The 27,797-nt window shown below is 37.9% G+C and overlaps 1 protein-coding gene across 1 annotated transcript in view; it reads right to left on the reverse strand.

Annotated features, from left to right (window-relative positions):
• LOC148018456 (GRF1-interacting factor 2-like) overlaps positions 1 to 2,880 on the reverse strand; it is a 42,888-nt gene extending 40,008 nt beyond the window's left edge. Inside the window, exons 1-2 of the mRNA XM_087662057.1 lie at positions 2,798 to 2,880; positions 2,561 to 2,637 (exon numbers count right to left, since the gene is read on the reverse strand). Of these exons, the coding sequence (XP_087518183.1) occupies positions 2,561 to 2,637; positions 2,798 to 2,845 (125 nt within the window). The 5' untranslated portion in view covers positions 2,846 to 2,880. The remainder of the gene's footprint in view (positions 1 to 2,560; positions 2,638 to 2,797) is intronic.
• Positions 2,881 to 27,797: the final 24,917 nt, after the last annotated feature.

Genomic DNA, 27,797 nt, shown 5'->3' on the forward strand with positions numbered 1-27,797 from the left:
GAAAACCTGCAATTGTCGGCATCCTTCTAAGTGAAAATTCATGCATTTATAGCATGTTCCCCTTTTACTTCATTGAATGGAAAATCATAGGCTTCCTTGCTCACCCCAAGATCCTAAGCAACTATCGCACTCCTTATAGCCTTTTACCTTTTTGTATTTTCACCATTGACACCCTTGACAATAGTCTTTCTTATACTATGGTTTCACTTTTATATGACTCAAAGAGCTAGGTCAACATCCACCAAATGGAAAAACTAAGACCTATAGAAGTGTTCCATCACATTCGCAATCACTACAAAACCTTGGGCATTCCTTTGTGCCATCCTTAGTCCAATGCCTTGATTTCATGTGCATGGACCTCTTGGGCAAAACAAAGTCCACAACCCTTGAGATCTTGGTACACACTTAGGCAACAACACCTTTGGCCCCATGCCTTGGTTTTTTTAGAGTGGGACCTTTCGGGCCAAGTCTACTTTTCCTTTTCCTTAGTAACCCATTGTGGGTCTAAGAGGAGGGGTTAAGCTACTTGGAAATAGCCTCAAACTTAAACTCATTTTATTGTCTAGATTCCTTCAACTCCCATATAGCCCTGAATGAATTCCTCAGTTAAATCAAATTAAAACAAGTTTCTAGAACTTTGGTAGGACAACTAGCTCAGAAAGTTCTATAAAAGGGAATCATGGGCCTTGCCACTTTCATCCCCCATTGTCCCGTCTTTAACAATTACAAAAATTCTACAATATGAATGTCTAGACCATAGGTATTGCTTTCTTGGACAGTGGGTAGATGATTAACAAAAGCAACCACCACTTGGGTATAAAACAAGAGCAAGGTTGTTTTGACCCTTTCATTGTCAATATATGGCTTGGAGTGCTTCATACTAATTCTTTGTTAGTATAAGCTCTTGTTTGTGCATGTTTAAGCATCAAACTGAACATCACTCAATCAAGTGATAGCACTCTTGATTTCAACATTGGATAAGATATTGCACGACCAACAAAGATATATCAAGAGACAAGATATTCCAAAGGGAACCCCACAAGCCTTGAGTATATATCCAAATCCCGACCTCACAAGGGCACTTCACAAAAGTTGACATCCTATGTACTTAGGATTGGTTAAGCAAGCTACAAGATTGCACCATGAAAAAGTGAAACAAAAGACAAACTCACCAGCATAGTTCTTGAGAAAAAGACAAGGGTGTGACACTTGCAAAGTACCCAATCATGTGTCTAGAAGTCAAAGATTTTGTCCATGGCTCAAGATAAGACATGCACCTAAACACCGAGTTACAGAAGATCTACAAAAAGTAGCAAGAGGCCATGGGCATTGGTCAACAATAAGAGGTCAAACAAGAATGAATGACCAGTGTATTGAACAAATTTGTGAAGTGGAACAAAATGATATCATCACTTAACATTGCCAATAAGCTAATGGTAGATGTTTTGAGAAAGCCTGTCCATCAAGATAGAGATTGAGCAATGTGAAGTTCAGGATGATGATGCACAAATGATCTATAGTTCTTACTTGTAAGCAATAGCAGGGCATTTCTGGTATAAGACACTGAAGGATAACTATGCAGCATTATAACAACCGACAGAACACTGACAGCAGTGCAAGGTTGCAATGTTGATACCACCATGTCAAATGCAGCATATAAAGTCAGCCAAGACAAATGACTTGCCAGCTACCGTTTAAGTTGGACCAGACAATTCTGCCAACACCAGATGAGCAATCACTGAAAACACATCCTCCCCCCCCCCCCCCCCAAAAGAAAAAAACAACCATATGAAGTATATTTCCATGAAATTCTGCTTTGTTATTTAAGACTCCTTGAATCAATGTATTCAGCACCTTGAAAGGTCCTTAACTTCTGCCTATTTAAATTTCTGCTAGTATTTCTAAAGTATTCCTAAGGATTTGTAAGCAGATTTCTGCTATGAAGTTTGTGGTCTATCAGGCTCTAGTGATAATGGATAGCAACATGATAGTCCTGCAATTTCCATCAAAGTCCTAACAAATATATGTACACTCTCTATCAGCAAAATGAAACTGAATTTTAGCCAAAGTTGCTTCCATGCAAAACATAATTACCAACAATTGTAAGAAGAGAAGTTGCAAAACATCCATGTGCACATTTTGGATGTGGCATGCCTGTTCTCTGCATTCGACATGCACATATTTAACAGTGGACTTTCAAATCACAAAATGAATGAAGTCGAATGCAAAATGTTCAACACTGGATAGCACGTTCCCAAATTCTCCAATAGCATGCACAGCAGAATGGAATGAGCAGCTCAAGTCTTCTTAATGCTCAACATTACCAGAGAATGAAACTGAAGTTCTGGCACCCTTTTGAGTTAGAGACAAAAGCCAATCTCTTGACTCACAACAATCGAATCTTGATGTTGTAGTTCTGAAACTGACAGATATTAGACCTATACTTCACATGAACCTTAAGAATGCCCCCACGCTTGATATGAAATGTTTCAAGCAGTAATGTACGATAGAGATGATAACCTCAATGTCCTGATGAAAAATTTCCACACATTCAACTTACGCTGCACACTCAGTTGACTTGCCCATGTTCTGATTTTCCACAATGGCCAAAATAAGCTGCTTGTTTTCATCCAGGTACTGCAGCCAAGTAAAGGAAACTATGAATTTCAACTGATGTATGGCAAGCCTGTTAACAACCATAGCCAACACACGGAAGGGCAAAAGAAACACACACACACACAATATACCCCACGTTGAACCCAGGAGAGGAATAGGCAGTGATGAGAAAATTTTTCACCTTTTGAATGACCTCTGTGGTGACATTCTGAGCCGGGTAAGATCCCATGTGCGTGTTACTTTGCAAACAATTTAAGTATACTTTATCAATTCTTAGGCGGCGTGAGGTGGGCTTTGATTATATTTCCAGAGAGACAGACACAGAGAGAGAGAGAGAGAGAGAGAGAGAGAGAGAGAGAAAGAGAGAGAGCTTGATTTTCGGCGGGAGCTTTCGTTTGGCCAAATCTAAGGCCGGTTATACACCAGGGCGGACGCCCAGCAGCAGACGCCTTGGAAAGAGAGAGCCTCAATGATTTCACACCGTTCGCATAGACAATGTAAATCCTCCAGCAATAGAAAATTTGCTGTTTGCGAGAATGCAATTGGCGGGTTGTTTAGGCCCGGTTCACACTTGCATGGTGGACAAAAGGGTGAAAAATCCCCTTTTCCACCCATCCACAAGGATTTCCCAAGAGTTGTCCACCTTCTCATTCACATTAGTGGTGGACAAGGAAAGGAGTGAAAGGAGCTTGGAGGAACAAGGAAAGGAACGAAAGGAGCGAAAGAAGATGACAGTGATCACTCTGTTACTATCCGTCGCAACTCACAGGGCCTGCGCTTGCTCCCATTGTTTTCTGCTTGCCTCCTCTTCTGTGATCATCGACATCACCCCCACATAAGCTTGAGAGTATGTCAGATGACTCTCTAAAGCCCAGCTTGTATACATGCTTGGGGGAGAACCTTTCCTTTTACCTCATTTAATGGTCTAGATGTAAGCAATGGCAGCTTGATAATGGCCAAGCAATGGCAGAAAGGATGTAGCCTGCAACTTCATAAGGTATCTTAATAATGAAAAGGGTCCACCATATTGTTACAGCTTTATTCATATACAAGAGTTTGCCATAATACATGTACACAAAAGCAATTGAATCATCCTACCATAACAGCAATTAAATCATCTAGCATGAACATGTTGTTGCATCATCTAGCAAAAACATGGAGGAACTTGGGCACAGCTTTGTTTCACCACATAGCTTGTTTGGGGCAACATAAACCTGCAACACCTCGAGTACCTCTGGTACATATGTCTCTGCAATGCTGAAACACTGGAGCAAGCAGTAAAATGTGTTACAACAAGTGCTTTGTAAGAAAATGTATAAAACAAAAGTACAACTGCATTGTACCTGGTCTTCCAATATGGGCAAAATTTTACACACAGACCCATTGATATAATCATGTGTTTCAACTTCAACTTGTACAACGAGTTTTAAGCGTAAGTAAAAACTACTTATAGGAGCAATGTACTCTACTGTGCCAACAAAGGAGTTACAAGCTGCAATAGGTTCTACCATAAACACTGGAGGCTATTGAACTTTCTATTTATTTTGTTTTCCACGCAATTTAGGAGGTATAATAAGCTGCAACAACCAAAAAATTATACTGCAAGGTTAAACCATGGGAAGTTGCTAGAACCACTAATTACTCCTGCAGGAGTAACCGTCTTCTTCTACCTTTTCATAATGCATTTGGAAGTTTTGTACAATTTCTTGAAACTCCTACCCTGACATAAGTATACACTAGTGAAAATGCATGTCTTCTCTAGCAGCTTATTCTCAACGAGACTAATAGTATCTTCTGCAGGTTTGCCAATAAGATTGCACCCTAAATGCCTAACATGGCAGGTAACAAATATTGAGAGTAGCCCTCTAGAGATGAAAATCTAAAGTTCACAATAGGTCATCATTAATTTTATTTTGAAGAAAATTGTGGAGCATGCATTTTGTGCTTTCCATAAGAGAGATGCATAAACATATGTGCATAGAAGTCCAGTTAGAGTAGATATCATACATGGATCACAAAGAAAATCAGATTGCAAAAATAAGATGACTTGCCTATGGATTAGACAATGCTAAATATGAGAGATCAAAATCCGAAAGCATTACATGTCCATCCCTCTGTAGCATAATATTTTCCAGCTTTAAGTCTCTATAGATTACCCCTGTTATTTAAAGGGCAAGATTGTTACTAGTTCAATGCAAATGAGGTGGCCAAGAATCCCAAAAAAATCAGTAGGTGTAAAACTCACATCATCAAAAATGAAAACTTAAATAAAATTCTAACGCATATAGTTCTTAAACAAAATTATGTGCACAAAATCAAGCAACGGGTTGTCATGCCCAAGCAATGAAGGTACTCCAAAGCAACTACCACCTTTGTTGCATAGAATCTGCGATGAAAAAAACCAGAATAATGAGAAATAGGTAAGATATTTTGACTATCAATAATTTAAGACAGCTTTTATAATAAGACAATGAGAAGTTGACCTCGCACATTCTTCTAGAAATACTTTCTTAGGCTGCCTTTCAAGAGCAAATACAGCTCTCCACCAGAACAGAAGTCAGTGAATGAGGCACACGTGTTCTTGTCTACAGGAAAATACTCCAAATGCTGTTAATTGAAAGCAGTGTCCCAAAAAGTTCCAAGTTCTAGACTATTGTTACTGAGTTCCTTTTTTTCTTTGCAATGGTTTACTATCATGCTTTCAAATGAGTGATATCACATTATTGCACACTACCTATTTCAGTTTTTAAGGCAAACTGCCAAACAGATTTCTTTATTGAATTCAAAAGATCCAGCATGTCTTAAGGATAATAATTCAAGCTATTAGCTTGAAATATTGACTGTAACTAGATTATCCTTTTAAATAACACGAGAATTAGGAAAACCATAAACTTAGACAAAGTACCTCAAATGAAGCATATAATGTTGGCAAAAAGGGATGATCATCAGGGCAAGAATCTCCCGTTCTGCACAAATACAATGGATATGCAATGTGGACAGATGGGTCTTAATCGCATGCGGCAATATCATTTCCACTCTCCATGTCAACCATCCTTACCATACACAAGAGGCAAACTGCCATTAGCATTCCAAACTTGTTCCGTGGCATAATGGACTTAGATCTAAGTGTAGTAGGTCATACTAACCATATACCATTCCGTGGCATAATGGACTTAGATCTAAGTGTGGTAGGTCATACTAACCATATGCCAAAACTAGTCCTTAAAACAAATTACCTATAGATACATGGTTTGTTGATCCAATCTTAAATGACAGCTCTCTAATTCTAGCTAAATCCTCATCTTTAGGTCTCCTATGCATTACTTAGCTTCAGCTTAGTTGCCATTTCAGGATGAAGCGATTTCCCTCTTTCATTTTTTATGTTGGAGACATGGGCTTCAAGGCACTTAGCCCATCCTGTGAATGCTATAGATACATGGTTTGTTAATCCAATCTCAAATGACAGCTCTCTAATTCTAGTTGAATCCTCATCTTTAGGTCTCCTATGCATTACATAGCTTCTGCTTAGTTGCTATTTCAAGATGAAGTGATTTCCCTCTTTCATTTTTTATGTTGGAGACATGGGCTTCAAGGCACTCAGCCCATCCTGTGAATGCTAGTGATCATTAATTTTTCCAACTCTGATGGTTTTTAGCACCTTAATGATCAACCCCACTTTCTCCATGAGAACAGAAATGAACATGTAACAGAGTGTATAGAAAAGCAACTTTTTAGTATAAATTTTAGAGAATATTTTTACAAATTGTTAAGTAGATTTGTACAAAGTTGAAAAGAATAACAGAGTACACAGAAAAGAACAAAATTGAACATCTAACAGAGTGTATAGAAAAGTAACTTTTTAGTGTAAATTTTAGATAATATTTTTAAAAATTGCTAAGCAGATTTGTACAAAGTTGAATCTGAATCTGTAGATTTATATTGTAGATTACTCGTCTTCACCTAGATGCTCATATTCACTAACACCAAAAACCATTCGAATGTTTCTACGACAATGCTCCTTATACATTACTTGAGCCAAATTGTCCATGTGTTCAGTACCTCTACCCATACTGTTGGTCTCTACATCATCCGCTTCAATTTGTGCTCGATTGACCGCCTTTGCTTCTAACATTGGTAGAACTACATGAACTTCAAATAAGGTGGATGATGATGTCCTTATGGTCCATGCCTCAAGGTTTACTGATTGCTTGAGGGTTGTTTCAGCATCCCTTACCCAATCCATGTCAAAGGTGTCACCATGTAGTATGCAAATATTATGCAACACAAGACATGCAATGACAATGTCTGGAACATTAAGCAGATCCATGTCTATGCATTTTAGGAGAATCCGAAACCTTTCCTTCAGCATTCCAAAAGCCCTCTCAACTGGCCATTCGTGTACTGGACTGGATGAAATTCCAATAATACTTCATCTTAGACAAGCCTTCCTTGCTTCCTTTAAAAGGAACTAGCATGTACGGTTTTGCAGTGTATACGCAATCACCTACTAAGCAATGCTTGCCAAGGTAACCTTTGTTACATCGGATCCCAAGTGCACTGTTGCCAAAGTTCACTGAGTCATGTATGGACTCGCACCAACCTACATCATAGTCCCAAGTAGTCCAATCACGTGCAACTATCAACTATAACAAAATAGAGTGAAAACCTTTTTTGTTATAGTAGTCTGTTGCATTGTCCTTAGGTGCTATGATGGGGATATGTGTTCCATCAATGGCACCAATCACAAAGGGAATGCTTTTGATAGCTTCAATTTGTTCGGAACACTTTTGCATTCGAAACGGTGTTGACCAACATATATATGTATCCTTCAATCCTGATGCTACCAATGCTGCACAAAATTGTAGCACTATGTGACATGCAGTACCTTTCCCACATCCATAGAGATCTGCAAGAACTTAGAGCAGAGTTCCACTTGCCAACCTATGCAAAGCTATGCAAATATGGGTTTGAAGTGGTATGGCTTGTCTCATGCGAGTGTTTTGCCTCCCAAACACATCTGGCAACTTGCCACAAAGATAGTGGAATGTATCCCTGCTAACACGAAGGCGTTTCTTGAACATTTGGGCTATGTATAATCCCATTAAAGTGGCTTGATAAAAATTTTGGGCACGTGGATAAGCCCAACATCGTCGAGTAAGGTGACCTCGACAATGATTTAGGGTCTTTGTCTTCATCATCTTGGCATCAACTTTTGACTCATAAAGCCATGCCTTTGCAATATCATCAACTTCCTCCGATATACAATCTAGCATGGCTAACATCATAACATATATCACCCAAGCACAATACAAAGCCATCTCTCTACTACATGTCATAGACTTTGCATATGCAAAATCTAATCAAAACTTGCTAATCCTAAAAGATAAATTTGAAGATACACATTAAAAAAACTCAAATTGAGTTGTATTTTTCATACAAAAACACAAAAATATAAAAATTGAAAATTATGATGTCCATTTAGCAAACTCAATAGATACATAACTATTGAGTTGCATTTTACTAAGAATCAAGCTTCAAATTAATAGTAATTCAAAGTTAGTATACTTTTGAAACCAACATATGCATTTTTGAAGACACATACAGAGACATTTACAATATTGAGATTGGAACACCAACATGAGATTAAAATTAATCTTCAAACTCCCATTACAATTCAACATTACTACACTAAGTAGGCTTCTTAGCTAGCTTTAGAAATGCAACCATGCTACCATGCATGGCTTAAAATATATCAAGTTTGCGGGATTCTATTGCATCCTGTCCCTCAGATTAATCTTTTAGTTGTGAGACCAACTCTCATCCAGTGTTAACCATTGTAGATAGGTAGTCATCAAAAGCGAGCTTGCAACGTGTGCGATTAGATCCCAATATGTTTTGCGCATTTTCTACACATGTACTACCTTCAACATTACTTGGGGATGCTTCTCCCTCTACATCATACCACTTACATGCTATCTTCCTATCATTGCCCGAGATTGTGTTGTGTGCTTTATCTTGCTTGTATTGTTGATACACATGGGTCCACTTCTTCCCGCAAAACTCACTATCCTTATCAAAATCAAAATACATGGAAGCCAATTGTGTGCCGATTTCGACCCAAAGATCAACACCTTGTTTTTTAGGCTTGTTGAACTGGTCATTCATACTACCACGAGCATGAACTAGCTGCTCAACCCAAAAATCCTTCCAAAAGTTGTTCTTTTTTTCTTCTCCATCCTCCTCATTGTCTATGTCATTGGTCATGGCTTTCTTTCCCTTAGTCTTTCTCTTCTTAGGGAGAGGAAGGGTAAGTGACACATTATTCGGTGCCACTACACGCTTCTTTGTTCCCTGAGAGTTTGGAGGTCATTGAGGTAATTGCACACTTGCCTCGTGATGGTCCACATTCTGACCTTGGGTAGAGAAGGGTTGAACCCCTTGCATATTGGTAGCTTGAGGTGTTGTGTAATGCAGGTGTTTAGAATAGGAGCCATCATTAAGCATAGCACTAAACCCATGTGGAGGTATTCCGAATTGCAAACCCATTTGTGGAAGATGCTGCAAATAATACGATGCATTTGGGAGCAAACATGAAGGACTTGAGATTTGGCTATCCAAAGATATTTGTGGCTGTGACTCCATGACAATGTCATCTTGAGAGTCTTGTGTGTATTGGTGGAAAGCCATTGTCGCAAGCCTACAAAATAAGACAATCATTTGATTACAATCGACAACATATATACACATATATAGAGAAAAAAAAGACAAAATTGTTCCTAACCTCCTTTTTCTGTTTTATCCTCCTCCACAAACTTTCTATCAAGAGTTTGAAGGCTGTAACAAACGGATGCAACAACAAAAATCAAGTTCTAGTTACATATGACATTCACAAATATATAGAGAAAAGAATAGCAAAATTGTACCTAACTTTGTTTTTTCTATTTTATCATGCTCCACACACTTTCTACCACGTGTGTGAAGGCTACAACAAATGAAACTTGAGTTTTGATGTGCACCAATGAATGCTACAAATTAAATAATGTATTGCTACAAAATTGCCGTGCCGTACAAGCGTTGAATTCACCCTCACATGGTAGCCAAACCAAACATCTTTCAACTTGAGAATAAGCTGCATGTCAGAAGCAGACTCTCATTGCACAAATTGGTCTATGCCTCTGGTAAACTTCTACTAAATTCTTTTCTTTTTGCAGATGATCCAAATCAACTTTTACATGCAAAAAGATAGCATGGAGTCTACTATTTCTTTTATTTTGTACATACCCGAGTGATCCCTTTGGCTAAGCAATGCTACCAAGTGAAGCGAGATGAGCAGGTGCTTTGATGTAACAAAGGCATGATAAAAGCTCTCGTGATGGCAAAATACAAAAATTAGGCCAATTTCATCACAAATCCAATGTCTAAACTTGATTTATTGATCCAATGCACCAAGAGAGTGACATACAGACACAGATACACCTAATTTTTGAGTTCAATGTAGATTGCATGCCTCTTTAGGGGGGAGAGAGAGAGATGCACTGATTCAGATAGATAATTCACCTAATTCAAAGAGAGAGAAACAAAGCAAATTCTGGTAATGCAATTTGTGCACATATTGAGACACACACACACACACACACACACACACACACACACACACACACACACACACACACACACACACACATGCACCCAACTATTACAAAAAAGAAAAGAGATGCACACGATTTTCAATAAAGATTACATGCCGCTGGGGAGAGAGGGAGAGATGCACCTGATCACTGTGCTAGAGAGAGAGAGAGAGAGAGAGAGAGAGAGAGAGAGTAAGTACCTATAGATGATTGAAGCTCAATGAGAGTTTGATGATGTGATCGAAGTAGCACGTATATATAGAGGAGAGAGAGAGCTCAAGAACTGCACTAGCAGTCTTGAAGCTTTTGCTGCAAGATACAAGGCGCCAAAGAGAAGACATGGCAGGAAGGAGAAGTATCCGTGCTGGGCAGGTCGGAAGAGAGCAGCAAAATCTTGGCCCTGACGTGTCAAAAAGGGCACCTAATTTTTTTTCCCTTCCACCATATGTGTAAACATATAGTTTTCCATGCTAAAATTTGATTGGCCATTTGTATTTGGGATGGATGTTTGTCTGCCGGGTCTGAACCCACCCTTAGATCCTTGCACACTCCACCATGCGTCAGTTGTTCAAACTGAGGGGACCCATACCCTCTGTCCAAGGGGTCTTCCTTTTTCAAGAACTCTACATGCTACATGTATGTTGGATGGCCCTATAGTTAGAACCCATCCAAACAAGTCTGAACCCCCCCCCCCCCCAAAGCTTCCCAAGTCTTAATGCGACACCCACATTAGTTGTGGGCACCCTCGAGGCACACCATGCTTATCTGGCTATGACATGAAATTAAAGTTTCAAGGACAAACAACTAGCCTATACCAGTAGAATCCAAGAATGGAAAATCAACCAAAATGTGAACTAATGTCCCCCCAAGCTGCCCAAGTCTTAAGCGACACCCACATTAGTTGTGGGCACCCTCGAGGCACACCATGCTTATCTGGCTATGACATGAAATGAAAGTTTTAAGGACAAACAACTAGCCTATACTAGTAGAATCCAAGAATGGAAAATCAACCAAAATGTGAACTAATGTCATGTGTAAGGATATCAATGAAATTGAGGTAAAATAACATGCTACATATTGTCTAATTACTTTGGTGACAATAAGGGAACCAAACAAACCAATATTCAATTTTAAAAGCACTATAATTACAAACATGAGCCTTGTTGGATAAGATATGCACAAATCCTCGTTGACAATTTGAAAGAGTCGCAATCAATAGTCTAAGAACCACCACAAGACTAATTACAAGCAAACTATGTTTATCCTCAAACTAGATTGGATTTAAGTGTCTTCAATAGATTGAGGAAAAAGATTTCACAATAAATCCCATAAACAGGGCACCATTTTGCAAGATTTATAAGGGGAGGCTTCTGGTGTCTATTCATGGTTAAGTGGTCAAATATGCTAGGAAGTTTTTCAAATCAATTTAAACCCACCTTTGATCATCTTAGGTTGTATCTTACATTAGTGCAAGATCCTACTTGAATCCTTCTCAAGAAGCCAAACCTTGCCTCCAATTCCTAATGACATTCCATTAAAATGAGCAACTTTTTATGAAGGAAAGTGGATGTAATTGAACAACCGACTCTACTAGTCTAGCTGGTCAACTTGATTGAATCGATGGATTTTGACTCCATTCGCCAACAAAGTAGATATTTGGTGATGAGACCACTCCCATTACGGGTTTTGATGACTTGATTCCCATAAACTACCTCTTGATAGTTAAAAACATAGAACCTTCTACTCTATTAACACAAGGATTTTACCATCTTGAAGCTATGCCATAGTAGACCATGCAAAAGACATTTGACATGACAAATATGGCCTTATGAAAATGAGGGAGAAGCATATAGCCAACTGATGTCTTACACAATGCATGCTTGACATGGGACTAGCCTCATAAACTACCTATTGCAACAAAATCTTATGGCTCTATATTATTGTTCTAGGATAGATTTACATAGGGATCTCACCACCAAGGGCAGCTATGTCTTGGTCACTTTAAACAATTGTTAGCAAGAGGCTCCATTTTCCTTGTTTTTAATAACATGTCAAAAAAGTGATTCGCTTCTTTCGTGAAGGAAACCCACATGTAAGTGATATGCATAGAATGAGAGGAGGAGGGACACGCAAGTTCAAGACTTGAGTCGAGCACACTGGGATGGGATCAATGCTCCTTAAAGGGGCACCCTTTAATATTGTATTCATTTTATCCTCTTGGGACATTGATGATTGGTACACAAGGTGGGCCTCATACATAGAATTATACATGGCCATGTGACAAATGTGCACAAGAGCCTTGCCCTTTTGTTACTAGCATTCTTTCCTAAAAGTACACCACTTAACTCAAGTTAAGAAAGGGTAGTTTTTCAAAGAATCACCTTGTTGTCGTACCATTGTAATAGCATATGGCCTAAACAGGTAATGCTAACAAATATCAAAAGTTAGTGACGTGATAAACCTCAAGGAGAGGATGACATGCCAATTTACTATCTATCAATGCTTAAAACCATGGTTGAAGCTTTTGTTTTTCAAAATTGCTCTAAAAGAATAATCTTGCTAGATTTGTAGTCCCTGAATTATCTAGAGATGCAAAAGCACACACACACACACACACACACTCTCTCTCTCTCTCTCTCTCTCTCTCTCTCTCTCTCTCTCTCTCTCTCTCTCTCTCTCTCTCTCTCTCTCTCTCTCTCTCTCTCATACATGCATATAGTATAGATGTGTATATATATGCATAGAAGTATGTGTGTGTGTATGCACGTCTATTATAAGATGATAGAAGATAAAGCTACCCAAGATGGTCGGCCTTATTCAACAATGAAAATATTGCAATTAAACAAGACTCTGATTGGAAAAACTTGATCTAAAAGGCATAAGAGTCCCAAATAGAGTTGAGCCTAAATATATGCTTTAGTGGAATGTTTTTGAAGTGAGAGAAGTCTTCTAACCAAGGAGCTCATGTGACAACCAAAACGTGCAATTAAAACCAAACATGTTTCAATTAAAACCAAACATGTTTCAAAGGGTGGAGTGGTGAATAAGACCCCATGCAACTGGCATGTGCAATCTCTTTGTTAATATAGCCAAAAGAATACCTTAACTCTTTTATAAGGTCTTCTATGAAATACCAAAATAGGTTTTACATAGGCTTAAGATACATGAGATGTTATCAATACCTTTAAAGTGTCTTAAATGTGCATGTACATATTGCAATGATGGTTTTCTATATATTGTGAGCCATTAAGAGGTAAATGCTCTCCTTTTGTAGTAAAGCTCCTCAAAAGATAAGTTTGATTAGACTTGTGGAAGCTCCTTTAAGAATCTCGAGATGTAAGAAGTTTTAAAAATAATTGCAAGGTTGAACGTGGAAAGTAGACTACGCATACATTACAATCTCATTTCATAACCTTGACTAGAATTGTGGAGATGAAGCTCCTTCAAGAATCTCAAGATGTGAGAAATTTTTTGAAAGATCACAAAGTTGATGGATATGGAAAGGAGACCACACATGCATTACAATTTGGATAGACCTTATTATCTTATTGTTGTAAAGGTATTTCCCTCAAAAAAAGGGTACAAGGTGTATGTGCATTTTGACACTTTCAAACTATGTTTTGATACTTGCCATAATGCATTTTCTTACTATAAAGACTCACACAAATAGGTATGTATATATCTTATTCCCCTCATTATCATAGACCATCATTTGTATCAGCTGAATGCTTGCTTCATGAGCTATTGGAAGAAGCATATTGATGATGACATTCATGTTGATTGATCATGTGTACAAATATATTATATGAGATTGCACTTCCAACATTTATCAACATAGGATAATAATGTCACAATTTTTCTTTTTGAGCAAGCGACCATTTCCTCTATTGTATAATGGAGACTCTAGCTTTGGTGCCCACTCTCCAATCTACTCTCAAACTTCCCCAAAGCTATCGAGAGTTCAAAATTTATATTTATATTGCTTGGATAGGGACATCTCCTCTTAGTCATGCTTTGAATATGGTGCTCTCTCTCTCTCTCTCTCTCTCTCTCTCTCTCTCTCTCTCTCTCTCTCTCTCTCAATGCTTTGGGGGGGGGGAGAGAGACACCTTTGAATGCTTTGGGAGAGCTCTCTCTCTCTCTCTCTCTCTGACCTTTCAATGCTTTGGGGGGGGGGAGAGAGACACCTTTGAATGCTTTGGGAGAGCTCTCTCTCTCTCTCTCTCTCTCTCTCTCTCTCTCTCTCTCTCTCTCTCTCTCTCTCTCTCTCTCTCTCTCTCTCTCTCTCTCTCTCTCCCACAAATCATTCAAAGGTCTCTCTCTCACGCCCCCCCCCCCAAAGCATTTCAAAGGTCTCTCTCTCACCCCCCAAAAGCATTTCAAAGGTCTCTCTCTCACCCCCCCCAAAGCATTCAAAGGTCTACGTGTGTGTGTGTGTGTGTGTGTGTGTGTGTGTGTGTGTGTGTGTGTGTGTGTGTGTGTGTGTGTGTGTGTGTGTGTGTGTGTGTGTGTGTGTGTGTGTGTGTGTGTGTGTGTGTGTGTGTGTGTGTGTGTGTGTGTGTGTGTGTGTGTGTGTGTGTGTGTGTGTGTGTGTGTGTGTGTGTGTGTGTGTGTGTGTGTGTGTGTGTGTGTGTGTGTGTGTGTGTGTGTGTGAGAGGTATTGAATCTACAAGGGTTCCAAATCTAGAATTGTGGGATATGCTTAAGGTGACTTGGGATTGTTCCTATCATATAAACATAGTTGTTTCACAATGGCTTGCATAACCACCTCCATAAGAAAACTAAATAAAAGAAAAAATACAAGATGATCTAAATAGAAGGGAAACCTTACACAATCGTTTCTTTTGCTTTTATGGTGGTGGAATGGTTAGTGCAAGCTCTTTCATTTTTCAAGTTTGGATCCACAAGGGTTCAAAACTTGGAATTGTGGGATATACCTTAAGGTATCATGGGATATTTTCTACCATTTAAAATCATTGTTCTATAATGGGTGTGCATGTAACCATCTCCACAAATAAACCCAAAAAAAAAAAGAATAGGAGGAGGCCATCTAATAAAAAGGAAACCTTGCACTATCATTTCACTTACCTTCATGGTGGCAAAATGGTCAATGCCGATTTTTCCAATTTTCAAAGTTTCAATCCATAAGGGTTCAAAAACCTGGAATTGTGGGATATGCCTTAAGGCATATTTGGATTGTTCCTACCACATGAAAGTCTCTCTTTTGCCTTTTACCATGGGTGTGTGTGTGACCACCTCCAGAAGAAAACTAGATAAAAGAAAAAATAGAAGGTATTTTGAATCAAAAAGAAAATTTATACTACCATTATTTCACTTACCTTTATGGTGGTAGAATGGTTAATGCAAGTGTTTCCACTTTTCAAGTTTGAATCCACAAGATTTAAAATGTGGAATTTAGACAAGTTAACACTAAAGCTCATAGATTGCTATCCTCAAGTCCATGTCTCTCTCTCTCTCTCTCTCTCTCTCTCTCTCTCTCTCTCTCTCTCTCTCTCTCTCTCTCTCTCTCTCTCTCTCTCTCTCTCTCTCTCTCTCTCTCTCTCCCCACATAGTGTTGCAAGGTGGTTGAGGGATGGCCTAGTGTGGAACTATAGCTCATGGTTGGGGTTGACAAAAGGGGCTCCAAAAGGGTGGATTATATATGTATCACACACACACACACACACACACACACACACACACACACACACACACACACACACACACACACACACACACACACACACACACACACACACACATATTGAAGATGTACAAAGCCAAATTATCAGTCATACATAGCATCATGAAGTGTAGGATCCCATTAGGAAGATGCCCATTAAGTTCACACAAAAAGCATGCCTTGGTTGCTATGATGAATGCCAATATCCTAGATAGAAATAATTGATATATACCTAGTAGTGCGTGGATTAGGTGACCAACTCAAGTACAATAGCTTTTAACCAAACTCCACACGACACTCATTTTTGAAGAAAGCACAAAAAGCTTTTCTTGTAATGTAAGATACATTTTTGGATTCTCCACATGTGTTGTGCTTCAAAGGCCTTGCTCACTAGTAAACATGGATGACATATCAACACTTATCATGATGCAAGTATACCTAGCCACAATCTAGATTTTTTATCCTTTCCCATTGGAATTAGTGTCATTAAATATGTTGTCATTTGCAAGTTGTAGAAAGCTCAAGGTAGAAAATGTATAATTGTGTATTTGATTATTAATATTAAGACCACAAAATACTTTGAATTTAATTAGTTACTAGTTGGGGGGAGAGAAGGGGAAAGAGAGAATTGGAGAGAGAGAGAGAGAGAGAGAGAGAGAGAGAGAGAGAGAGAGAGAGAGAGAGAGAGAGAGAGAGAGAGAGAGAGAGAGAGAGAGAGAGAGAGAGAGGAGATGATATATATATCATGATCACTTGAACGCACAATCCCAATTTCTATCACTAGTATTGTACAAGAGAAATACTAAGCATTTGGGCATAAACACAAGCACCCAAGGTACCTATTGAAATAAATAAAATGATGATTTTAGAATGATAAAACCCACACATACCAAGGCTTCATTAAGGAAAGAAATGAGAAAATGCTGAGTAGAATTTATACATATTAATTTGTTAAAGAAATTTTATGCTTATTATTTGTTCTAGAGATTATAAATGACAAGAACATGTTCAAGCTTGCAAGTGACTACTCAAAGACATCTAAAGGAAATGAATTAACGAACTCCTCAATTGCCCAAATCATGCTCGAAGCTAGGAGGGGCAACTTCCTGCTTGCTTTGATGCCACAATAGCTTATGCTTATTAGGATTTTATGGCTTATATCTAGATTGATATTGGTTAATGGCGCACTCCCTCTATATCCAACTTTAAGCCAAAAAACAATGCAAATGCATGAGCTATGTTTTGGTACTTTTTTTTATAGAGGAACTTTAAGAAATGTACGAAGGAGGAGAAGAACACTGTAAAGTTTGAGAAGATAGCCAAATCAACACAAAAGAGATAATCACGAGTATGAACCTTTAAATAAGAAAAATAAACTATACCCATGTGTAGATCACAAGGAAAGAGAGATATAAATTTGCAAAGTGATGGAGATTATGCTCAAAAGATTATCTAGAAAACTTTATACCTCCATTTGTTCATCCTTAATTAACCTTATTAGAGATAGACATTATTGATAATGTATTCATATGAGTTAGAGATAGATTTTCTTGAGAAAGAGAATGACTAATTGAAGCTATGGAGCAAACTGCATAGAAGGTATTACAAAACAAAGAGACTATCTTGTGGAGCTCTCGAGAGGACATCAAGGACATGGGGAAAATCTGCAAGAAAATCTATCTTCTACCCCATCAACAAGCAACTTTTTCATATTCTTATAGAATCAAACAAGGGAAAAAATAAATAAAACTTCACACAATATCATAGAATATACCTCTCACAATAACAGATTCCACAAAGCATATAGCATTCTTCATTTCCACCATCAACAAAGAAGAAGAACTCATCCACAAGATTATATAAATGGAAAATGATCACATAGTATTCAAATCATAGCTTCATTAATGTATCCATAGTCTTTTGCTCTCATAATTTCACAATCTCTCTCACATATACAATGTTTTGATATCAAATATGGATGTCTTTGTCTCAAGATCTCTCTTTCACATACTCTCCTACAAAGATACAATGGATTAATGACCAATAATCCTCTCTTGGTCATGGAGCCACCATCCAAAGGATATGTTTGATATGAAGACCCACCAAACCTACTACAATGATCCTTCACAACGAGCTATGACACTATCACTCTGTCTTCCACTCCAATCTTCAACTACTACTTTTTTCCCTTGAACTAGCTAAAAAGTGTTAGGGGTTAAAGGCTGCCTATGCTTTGCCACCCACATTTACTTTGTACTTAGTGCCTGCACACTTGTACACTACAAATGATGGTCTCCCATCACTGTCACTTTTTTTTTAAATTCTCACTATGACAATAGAATAAGGGAAGGCAAGTCACATGTTGTGACTATTAGAGTTCCCACATGCTCCCTAAGTCTTGGGATACTTTCCATACTACCATAATTACTAATGCTCTTGCAGATGGTTTTAAGCTCAAGGATGTAGTGGATGTCTTGCTTACTATTGAGGAAGTAAATAGAAAAAATATTGATACAAACCCCCATGCCTCTCATACACTCACTATTAGAGACAAATATGATAATGATTGTGAGAGCAAAGATGCACAATAGGGAAGGTTCAAGTCTAGACCTTGTAAGTAGGGTCGCAGTAAATCCTATGGCTCTAAGTTACCTCATATATGTCATTATGGAAGGAGTAGGGCCATAGTTAGCCACAATAGTGTCATAAAATGTGCTAGGATAGGCAAGTAAAGGCAAGGAAGAAGTGCATGATAATGCTAAGACATTGGATGATCGTAGCATCATAAAGTCCACTGTCAAGATTGAGGAGACAAATGTATCGGAGTACAGTTCTAATGAGTACATTCCAGCCACTTCTTCACCTAATGTCTAGTTGACTAATACTCGGTCACCTTTCTCTCAATGTTAGTTGCTTGATTTAGGGGCTTCCTTGCATGTGACCCTATATTGTGATTGCTTATCTATCTATTGTCCTACGACAGGTTCTTTGAGGCCAGGGAGACGATCATGTTTGTGATATTATTAGCATTAGTAATATTCATTTGCAGTTTGCTATTGGTACTTCATTTGTGTTGCATGATATACAACATGTGTGAGCTTTGACCAAAAGCATTATCTCTATAAGACAATTGCATGATGGTGGATATCATGTTTCTTTTGGTGATTCTACATGGAAAATTACTCGTAGAAACCTTATTTTGGCTAGAGGTGACAAGACTAGGAGCCTTTATCCCTTGCTTGTACTATTTATGTTTTGGTTGTGACTTTGACCTTCCACAAGTATCTATTTGGCATCGTTGTCTTCGGCATATGTCTCTTACTAGTACTACTAATTACATTTTGGCTACGACTGACCTTCCACATGTATCTCTTTGGCATTGCCATCTTGGGCGTATATCCCTAAAAGAAATGAAAGTCTTGACTCATTTGTAGCATCTCCTACCCTTGGAATTTTCATATTTTGATTTATATGATCATTATCTATATGGCATGCAAACTCATAACACACATAAAAGGTCTAGCACCATGCATATGAGTGTGCCTTTGGCTCTTATTCATTTGAATGTATGTGGTCTCGTGGCTTGTTTTAGTCCTTGAGTGGTGCTAAGTATTTCGTTACATTCATTGATGATCATTTGCATTAAAGTCTAGGTCTGTCCCATAAAGCATAAGTTAGAAGTTTTACCTGCCTTTCAATGCTTTCTTGCTATGGTTTAGAACTAGTCTGTCCATAGGCTAAAATGCCTAAGATATGATAATGGGGGTTGAATATGTCTCACGTGCTTTCAAATAGTATTGTGATGAGAGGCGTATTAAGCATCAATTAACTACCCCTTACATCCCATCCCCTAGAATGGTATTGTAGAGTGCATGAATAGGACTATTTAAAGAGTCTACAATATACTTAGTTTGACAAGCTTGCCACATATATTTTGGACTAAGGTAGTTACTATTGTTGTTTACTTGATTAATAGGTTCCCATGCACTGCTCTTGATGGTAGAGTTGTAGAGCTAGTATAGCCTAGTAAACCTCCCTCATATGTTCATTTGTGTGTATTATACCATATTCCCAAAGACAAATGCAACAAGCTAGATCTGAAGTCCATCAAATACATCTTTCTTGGATATGGTGATGCAAGTAAGATGGGTTGTCACCTTTGCGATTTGCAAGCTTGAAAGGTCATCCATAGCCATGATATTGTGTTTCATGAGAGCAAGATGCATAAGCAGCCTGAGCCTGTGATTGGGGTGTGCATGGTAATCTTTTAGGAGGAGCCTCATGTTATTGTACATCCATCCCCAGCTAGATAGTTTATTATTGATGATGTAGTGGCCCAAGATTCGTTGTTGTGTAGCATGATCATGATATTGGATAGAGAGGATGCATTGTATAGGCACATTAGCCAGTGTTGAGACACTCTACTAGAGCCTTGCATCCTCTTAATCGTTATGAGCTCTCTATGCATTATATCACGGTGATAGATTTTGGTGAACCCCTTATGAGGAGGCTATGTGCATAGGTGATAGTCACTCCTGGGAGAGGGCCATACACTCTTGACTTTGATTCACTATAGAAGAATCATACGAAATGGAAAACTTGCATTGCCATGCAAAGTGGGTATATAAGTTGAAGAGCATCCCTAGTTGCCCCAAGCTAATCTATAAAGCGCATTTGGTTACTAATAATTCCAAATAGGAAAAGGGAGTTGATTTTGATGAGATATTCTTCCATATGGTTAAGATGACTACCCTTTGCTTGATTATTGGCCTTATTTACACATATGGATATAGACTTGTACTACCAGATGGATGTGAAAACGACTTTCTTACATAAAGACTTGCATGAGGGCATCTATATGCAACAAACTAAGGAGTTTGAGAAAAAAGGTAGGAAACACCTAGTGTGTAAGTAGGCACGTAGGGAATGGTATCACAAGTTTAATACTCTCATACATTCACAATCATATTTTCACATTGATATGGATTCGTGTCTTTATGCAAAGAAGGCATGTGATGATATTCTTTTATATATATGTTGATGATATCTTGATTGCTTGAAGTGCTCATGATGAGTTTAATGCTTTAAAGAGAGCTTTGAGACGAAGGATATGTGGATATGTGGATATGCTTCTCATGTACTTGATATGTTCATTGCATACAATCGCTTTGATTCTTCTACTTATTAGAGGAGTATATTCATAAATTACTTGATCGATTCCATGTGTAGGGTGGTAACTTAATTAACACCCCACCTTCTCGTGTGAAGGTGAGTTAGGCAGATTGTTTCCACTTAAATAATGAGAGGACTAAGATGGCCAAGATCCTGTATGCATATGTAGTAGATAGCTAGATGTATTTTGTGATAGCCACTAGACCTAACATAGTATTTGCAGTGGAAGTTGTGGCTCATTATATGGCAATTCTTGGCAAGCAACATTAGGGTACTATGAAGGGTATCATGAGACACCTTAAGGGCACTACAGATTTGTGCCTTTGCTATGGCAACCAAGACACTAAAGTCATGGGTTACACTGACTTAGATTATGTGGGACATGCAAATAGTAGGAAGTCCACCTCTACCTACATCATCATCTTTGGTAGAGGTGTTGTTTCTTGGATGTTTAGTGTGTGGAAATGCATTGCCTTGTTTACTATACCGAGGTTGAGTACATTGCAATTCCACTAAGGTTTGCAAGTAGGCCCTATGGTTAGGTTGCTTGGTTGCAAACCTTGGTTTCATAAATATGACTCGTACATTGTATTCTAGCTCTATGAGTGCCATCTAATTGGCACATAATTTGGTTTTTCATGTGAAGACCAAGAATATTGAGGTATGTTACCACTTTATTAGAGAGGTAGTTGAGGATGAGTAGATAGATCTTGTCAAGGTATCTATAGATATGAATCTTATTGATCTGCTCACTAAAAGTCTCCTAGTGGAACATTATAGCTTCCTTAGGAAGATGATGGGCATAGGATGAGGTGGCATATATTCCTCATCTAGTTGTACTTGCACGTACATGTTGTACATTGTCACTTTTTTCTTGTTCTCTCCTCACTTAGGCACATTCGCCTTTAAGTAGGAGGTCATTGGGGGTTAAAGGCTACCTATGCCTAGCCACCCACATTTGCTCTGCACTTAACTTGCACACGTATATTATAGCTAGTTGCCACCTAGCATTGCCACTTTATTCTTTGAGTCTTACTATGACAATAAGTAAGGAAAGGTAGGCCACACATTATGGCTGTTGGAGTTCCCACGTACGGTCTCTCTCTCTCTTCTTGCTCCAATATCCTTAGCTCTTACTTCCTTCCTTTGCTTATGCTCTCATTCTTGTTCAGTCTTTCCAACTTTCAAAAAGAGCTTATATTCTCCTCTTTCCAAATTAGGAAAATGTTTTCAAGCTATCCATCAAACATAACACACATAAACACATACAAAAGGTTACATAAGCATACATAAGTTATAGAAGGTTAAATAGAAGGCAATAAAACCATCTAGTCCAAAAAAAACCATGCTAACCTATCAAAATAAATCTAAAAGGTGTTTAATCATATCCACACAACCATGAAGCCTCAAATAGAAGGAAAATAGAGCTCAACAGTGACAAATAACATATATCAAAACCGAACTATCACTTAAGAGAACTCATAATGACATAGAAAACCAAACCAAAATCTTAACAAGCTATAAAAGATATTGAGTCCAAACCATTAAAAAAGAATAAAATACCGTAAAAACATGCAAAAAATAAGTAATTTAGCTCTAAATAAAAAAAAAGAAGAGCAAAAAATCTAATCAATTTAGCACTCAATATATCACTACACTTAGCTAGGGAGCATCCTTGTGACCTCTAAGAGATGGAAGAATTAAAAGAACTCTTATAGCTAGTTATCCTTCTATGCTGACATCAACAAAACATCAAAGCAAACTCCACCAAAGATATGACCCCAACCATATCTTGAAAATACCACATGTCTAACAATGAAATAAAAGGAAAACAAACTTGTCTAGTAACCATTAAATTATAAAAACATAGCAATACAAACTTGTAAAGGATATAAGAGATTGCTATGCACACATTCATCTTCAATAGAGCAGATACATATTCTCTTCAACTCTCAAACCACAAAAATCAACTTGGTCAGCAACAATTGAATCTTCAATTGTCACGATCCTCCAGAATATCAGTATGTGCAAAGAGGATAACATACACATATAATAGAGAATACATCCACATAGACACAAAGAAACACATACGAGACATAGTAGTTTGAATGGCAAAACCCCCAAAAAGGGAGGGTACATTAAACTGTTGTGAGAACTAAGATATATTAGCATGCTTGCCACTAGGATGCACCTTAAATTGCATGCTTAACTTCAATATCTTTCTAGCTCTATTCTCATTAACAAAAGGAAGGAGGGCATTCTGGAGGAATTGTAAACAACATATCCTCCCTAGCAAAATGATACATTGGGTTGGAAATGCCAATGCAAAGTAATAAAGTACATCCTCTCTAGCAAAATGATTAAGCGGGCCAAAAATGCTAATGCAAATTAATAAAGTACGTACATCTAAGCAAGACACATCCTCATTATGATTGATAATCAATGATGGAACGAACTTGCAAGTATTGGTATGCGACTAATAGTGCATAAAAGCCAAGTACCAATAGAAGTGAGATATCAATCTCATAGAGGCATCCCTTGACTAGACTTGCAAGTATCGCAAGAGCCGGAGATGATAGGCCAATTAAAAACTGGTCTTACTTAATCCTATAAGGTCCACTCCCCTAATGAAGGTTATCACTATTGAAGATAGGTGTATGAAGAATCATCTGTGAAGGAATATTAATATACTCTTATGGTTGAGGAAGGGGAATAAGGGAGGAAGGCTGGAGAGGCAGAGAAGATAAATCATAGATGATCAAAAGGATGATAAGAAGGAACAAATGTATTTTGTTGAAAAGGTAGAATGAACAAGGGGTTTGATTGGAGGGGGATTGGGAAGGGTAGGAGAAAAGGTAGGCTTGGTGATAAAGGGACATGAAGTGAAGATAGGAATTTGGGGGATATTGGCAAGGGTAAAAGATAAAAGAGAAATAGAATCAGGACATGAAGTAAGTAGGGTGATATAAAGAGGAAGACGATGAGCCATTTGTTTATGAGTAAAATCCATGGAAGAATTTGTTTTGTAAAGAGAATGATAGTAATGAAAAGCTTGGAAAAGTTATCAATGAAAGAAGGTTTGGAAGTAATATGGGTAAGCATAGAAGCTTGCAAAGATAGGATATATGTTCTAGTCTAGCACCATTGACAATGCTAGACTAAAACAAAATCATAGAGAGGAAGATGCCAATGGCATTCATGACACCATGCAATACTTTGCACATACTTATGATGATCTTCAAACAAAGCCAACTCCATAGAGTCCACAATACAAAGAAGCTTGCAAATGGCATCCCCCACATACAAATTTATATCCTTCTCACCTAGAATCTATAGATTACCACAAATATACATAAAAGAAAGAAAATGTGCCTCATGAATGATAATATTGTCTATTGCTTTATCAAAAATAGATTTCATGTCAACCATCAGTGTAGGGTGCTCTAGATCAACAGTGGTAAGAGACATGTAAAGAGCATATCACCACACTTGATATTTGATTCATAAGGAGGGTGAAGGAGCAAACATAACAAAGGAAACCCTCTTAGAAGATATTCATGCATTGCTATGACCTCTTCAACTTATCAGAAAAAGCAATAAATACAAAGCCTTAACCATTGTTGAAGATAGGTAATATCACCCATGTATGGCACCTTAGAAACCACCCTAAGGGAAGGGCAAGGAACAAAGAGCTCAGTCACATGACTTCGTAAGTCTTGGATAGTCTTTTGTTGTGACTTAACAAGAGCATGTGTCTAATGTAACTCACCCTCAGAAGTACTAAGTTTTGTAGCTAAACCATCTCTAAAAAGGAATGATCTTGCTCCGTAGCAAGGGAAGCACCACTGGCTTGAGACTTTACTAAATTTCCTTCCAATTCTTGAATACAAGCTTTTTGTGAATCCATGAGAATAGTAGCCATATATTTATGGATAATCAATAAGGATAGCCCTCTTTGAAGCCAAATTCTCCAAAGCCTTGTTGAGCTAATATGTCAAGGAACAACCTTGTCCTACATATACATATATACTCCTATGTACATTGACCGAAGACACAAAGTAATAACTATCTCCAAGATAGCTTGGACATTAGAAACAATTGTGGAAGCATCAGGCTAGCTATCATTGCTTGTAAATATTGATGAGTTTGAGGATCAAGTTGCCCAACTTGTTGTGTGGCAAATATATTTGTGCAGGAGAGGAATATGGGAAGGGAGCTAGTAGAGACAACAAGAGCAAGAGCCTGTGCAAGATAAGAAATAGAATCAGGGTTATCCCTTGCATCACATGAGGAGAATGAAGAGAAGATGGTTGTGACAAAAGAGGAGCAAGAGATGGAATGGGAACTCCACCAAGAGGAGGTGCAAATGTAATTACTCTTTGAAGAACAATGCCATAAGACACATTACTAACCTACTCTTTTGTGGACCTTTTGGAAGTGCTAATCCATCTTGGTCGATAGGAATGAGGCCTAGTTAAATTGAATGCCATCTAGAATCTTGATAGAAGTGATGAAAAGCTCCTTAAACATGCATTTAGGTAGTGCCATCTAGAATCTTGACAGAAGCAGTGAAAAACTCCTTAAATCTATATTGAAGGAATTGACATAATTGCTTCCAGAGTGGTTTAGAGACAACATCTACTAATACTCTAAAATAACTAAGAACTCGACTGGGCATCAAAGGAGTAGATGTTTCCTTTTGCTATATGGCGATAATATACTCCACTAAATATAAAAATATATAATATTTATAGGGGAACAAGAACAACTGACAAAGAGTAGCATCAGTAGTAGGTAGAAATGCGAGGACCACAAACTCACAGAGACCCACATGACGAATACAAATTTGGCTCCAATAGCAAAGAATAATCATGGACTGCTATTGTTGGTGCCATTTAGATGACATAAGAATCCCCCCCCCCCCCCCCCCACCCAAGGAAACAAAAGGGGAAACCTCCTACAAAACAAAAAAATCACGATCGAGAAGGAATAACAAAAAAGATTGACGATAGACATGACTTAACAAAATATCCCCAAGCAGGGTCCACAGTCCTATGGACATGACCTATGCACATATGTGACCAAAAGCTTTGTGATATCCAAACACACATGTACACCCCCCCCCCCCCCCCCCCCCACAAAAGAAAAAATAAAGCCAAGCACATAGTCCCCCAAACACAGAACAAACCGCACAGAACATGATTGACTCATACAAGGATAGATGGTTTGGAAAATAGGGAGGATAGGAAGGGAAATAATAGATAAGACCAAACTTGACAGTTGAACCCCATCCCTATTTACATAGTTTGGTGTTGTCAAGGTGTGGTGCAGTGAGTGCAATGAGCTAATGGATTCCTTTTATTAATTGATAATTAAATGATTAGTTTATTATTATATTAACTAGTTATTGTAAGGTGAATCACAATTAAATGCATCCCAACCCCACTCAAACATGATGGGCTCAATGACTCTCTAGAATACAGTTCCTTGTAAGAAAATGAGATGTTATTTAGCTCAAACATGTATGCTTGACAACCGAGGTTAATTTTAATTATAAATTAATGTGTTTGTTACACGTGTGTGCATGCACATGTAAACATTAGGGTTCATTTTACTTTAAAAGTGAAGTATGTTATAGTACAAGGTGCACATGCAACAGTAGGGGTTTAATGGTTGATTGATTTTAAATAAAATTTATTAGGTGTGGTGTATTAAAATTGTGGTATCATTATGGGTTGATTTTATTACAAATCAAATGTATATTAAGATGCCCTATGAAGGAGGGAAAAGAAATGAACCTAGTGGTGTGTAGGGACACTCGCAAGGTTTGACGACACGAAGTGAAGGTGGATGCAAGGCACAAACCCATAGTTCCACAAATGCATGATGACGAAAACAACAAGTTGATTAATAGGTAGGCAACCATATGTTCATAACCCAAGAAAAATATAACTAAAACAAATTTACAAAAAATAGGAGGTGATAAATGTGGACATCTTATGATGTGTCGATGTGATGATACTTTTGTATGTGTTGTTTATGCGTTGTTTTTGTGTTTGGTATGTTTAAAGAAAAAACATTAATGGAAGAAAAATTGTTGGGGGAGGGAGTGAAGTGGTGCTACTATTATAGGTGGATATTTATCTATTTATTTATTTATTTAGGTTTGATTTTTTCTATAATTAAAGGGTTCATTGGTGGGATTGAGGTGGAGGTGCACGGTTTGTGGGGTTTTTTATTTTTGCTCTTTTTGTTTATTTGATTGTTTTATTTTGTTCTTTTTCGTTTTGGGTTTTTAAGTGTTGTTTTGCAGTTTATTTTTAAATTTTAAAAATGTGTTTTCTTTTTTGGAGTTAGTTATACTCTTTCTTGTATTGTTTGTTTTTCTTGGTTTTGTTTTTTGTTGTAAAAATGCATGGAGCCAATTAAAAAATGGACATGGGAATTAATGATAAGAAAAAAGACATCTACTTAGTAGAGTTGATGCACGAACTTAGCTATCTCAACATGTGAATCAACCACATGCATCCCTTGCATGAACAATAGCCATGAGTCCATGAGAATAGTTAAAAAATGAAAGGGTAAGCGAACAATAGCTCTACAAATGGCTCACAAACATAATCGCAAACACATTTCACATGAACCATGACTTGGCAACTACATAGGAACTTTCCAAGGAACTCCTATGTGTGAATAGC

This window comes from Lygodium microphyllum, chromosome 21 (assembly GCF_053477565.2).
Source record: "Lygodium microphyllum isolate KBCC chromosome 21, Lygodium_microphyllum_v1.1.10, whole genome shotgun sequence".
Taxonomy (NCBI): Eukaryota; Viridiplantae; Streptophyta; class Polypodiopsida; order Schizaeales; family Lygodiaceae; genus Lygodium; species Lygodium microphyllum.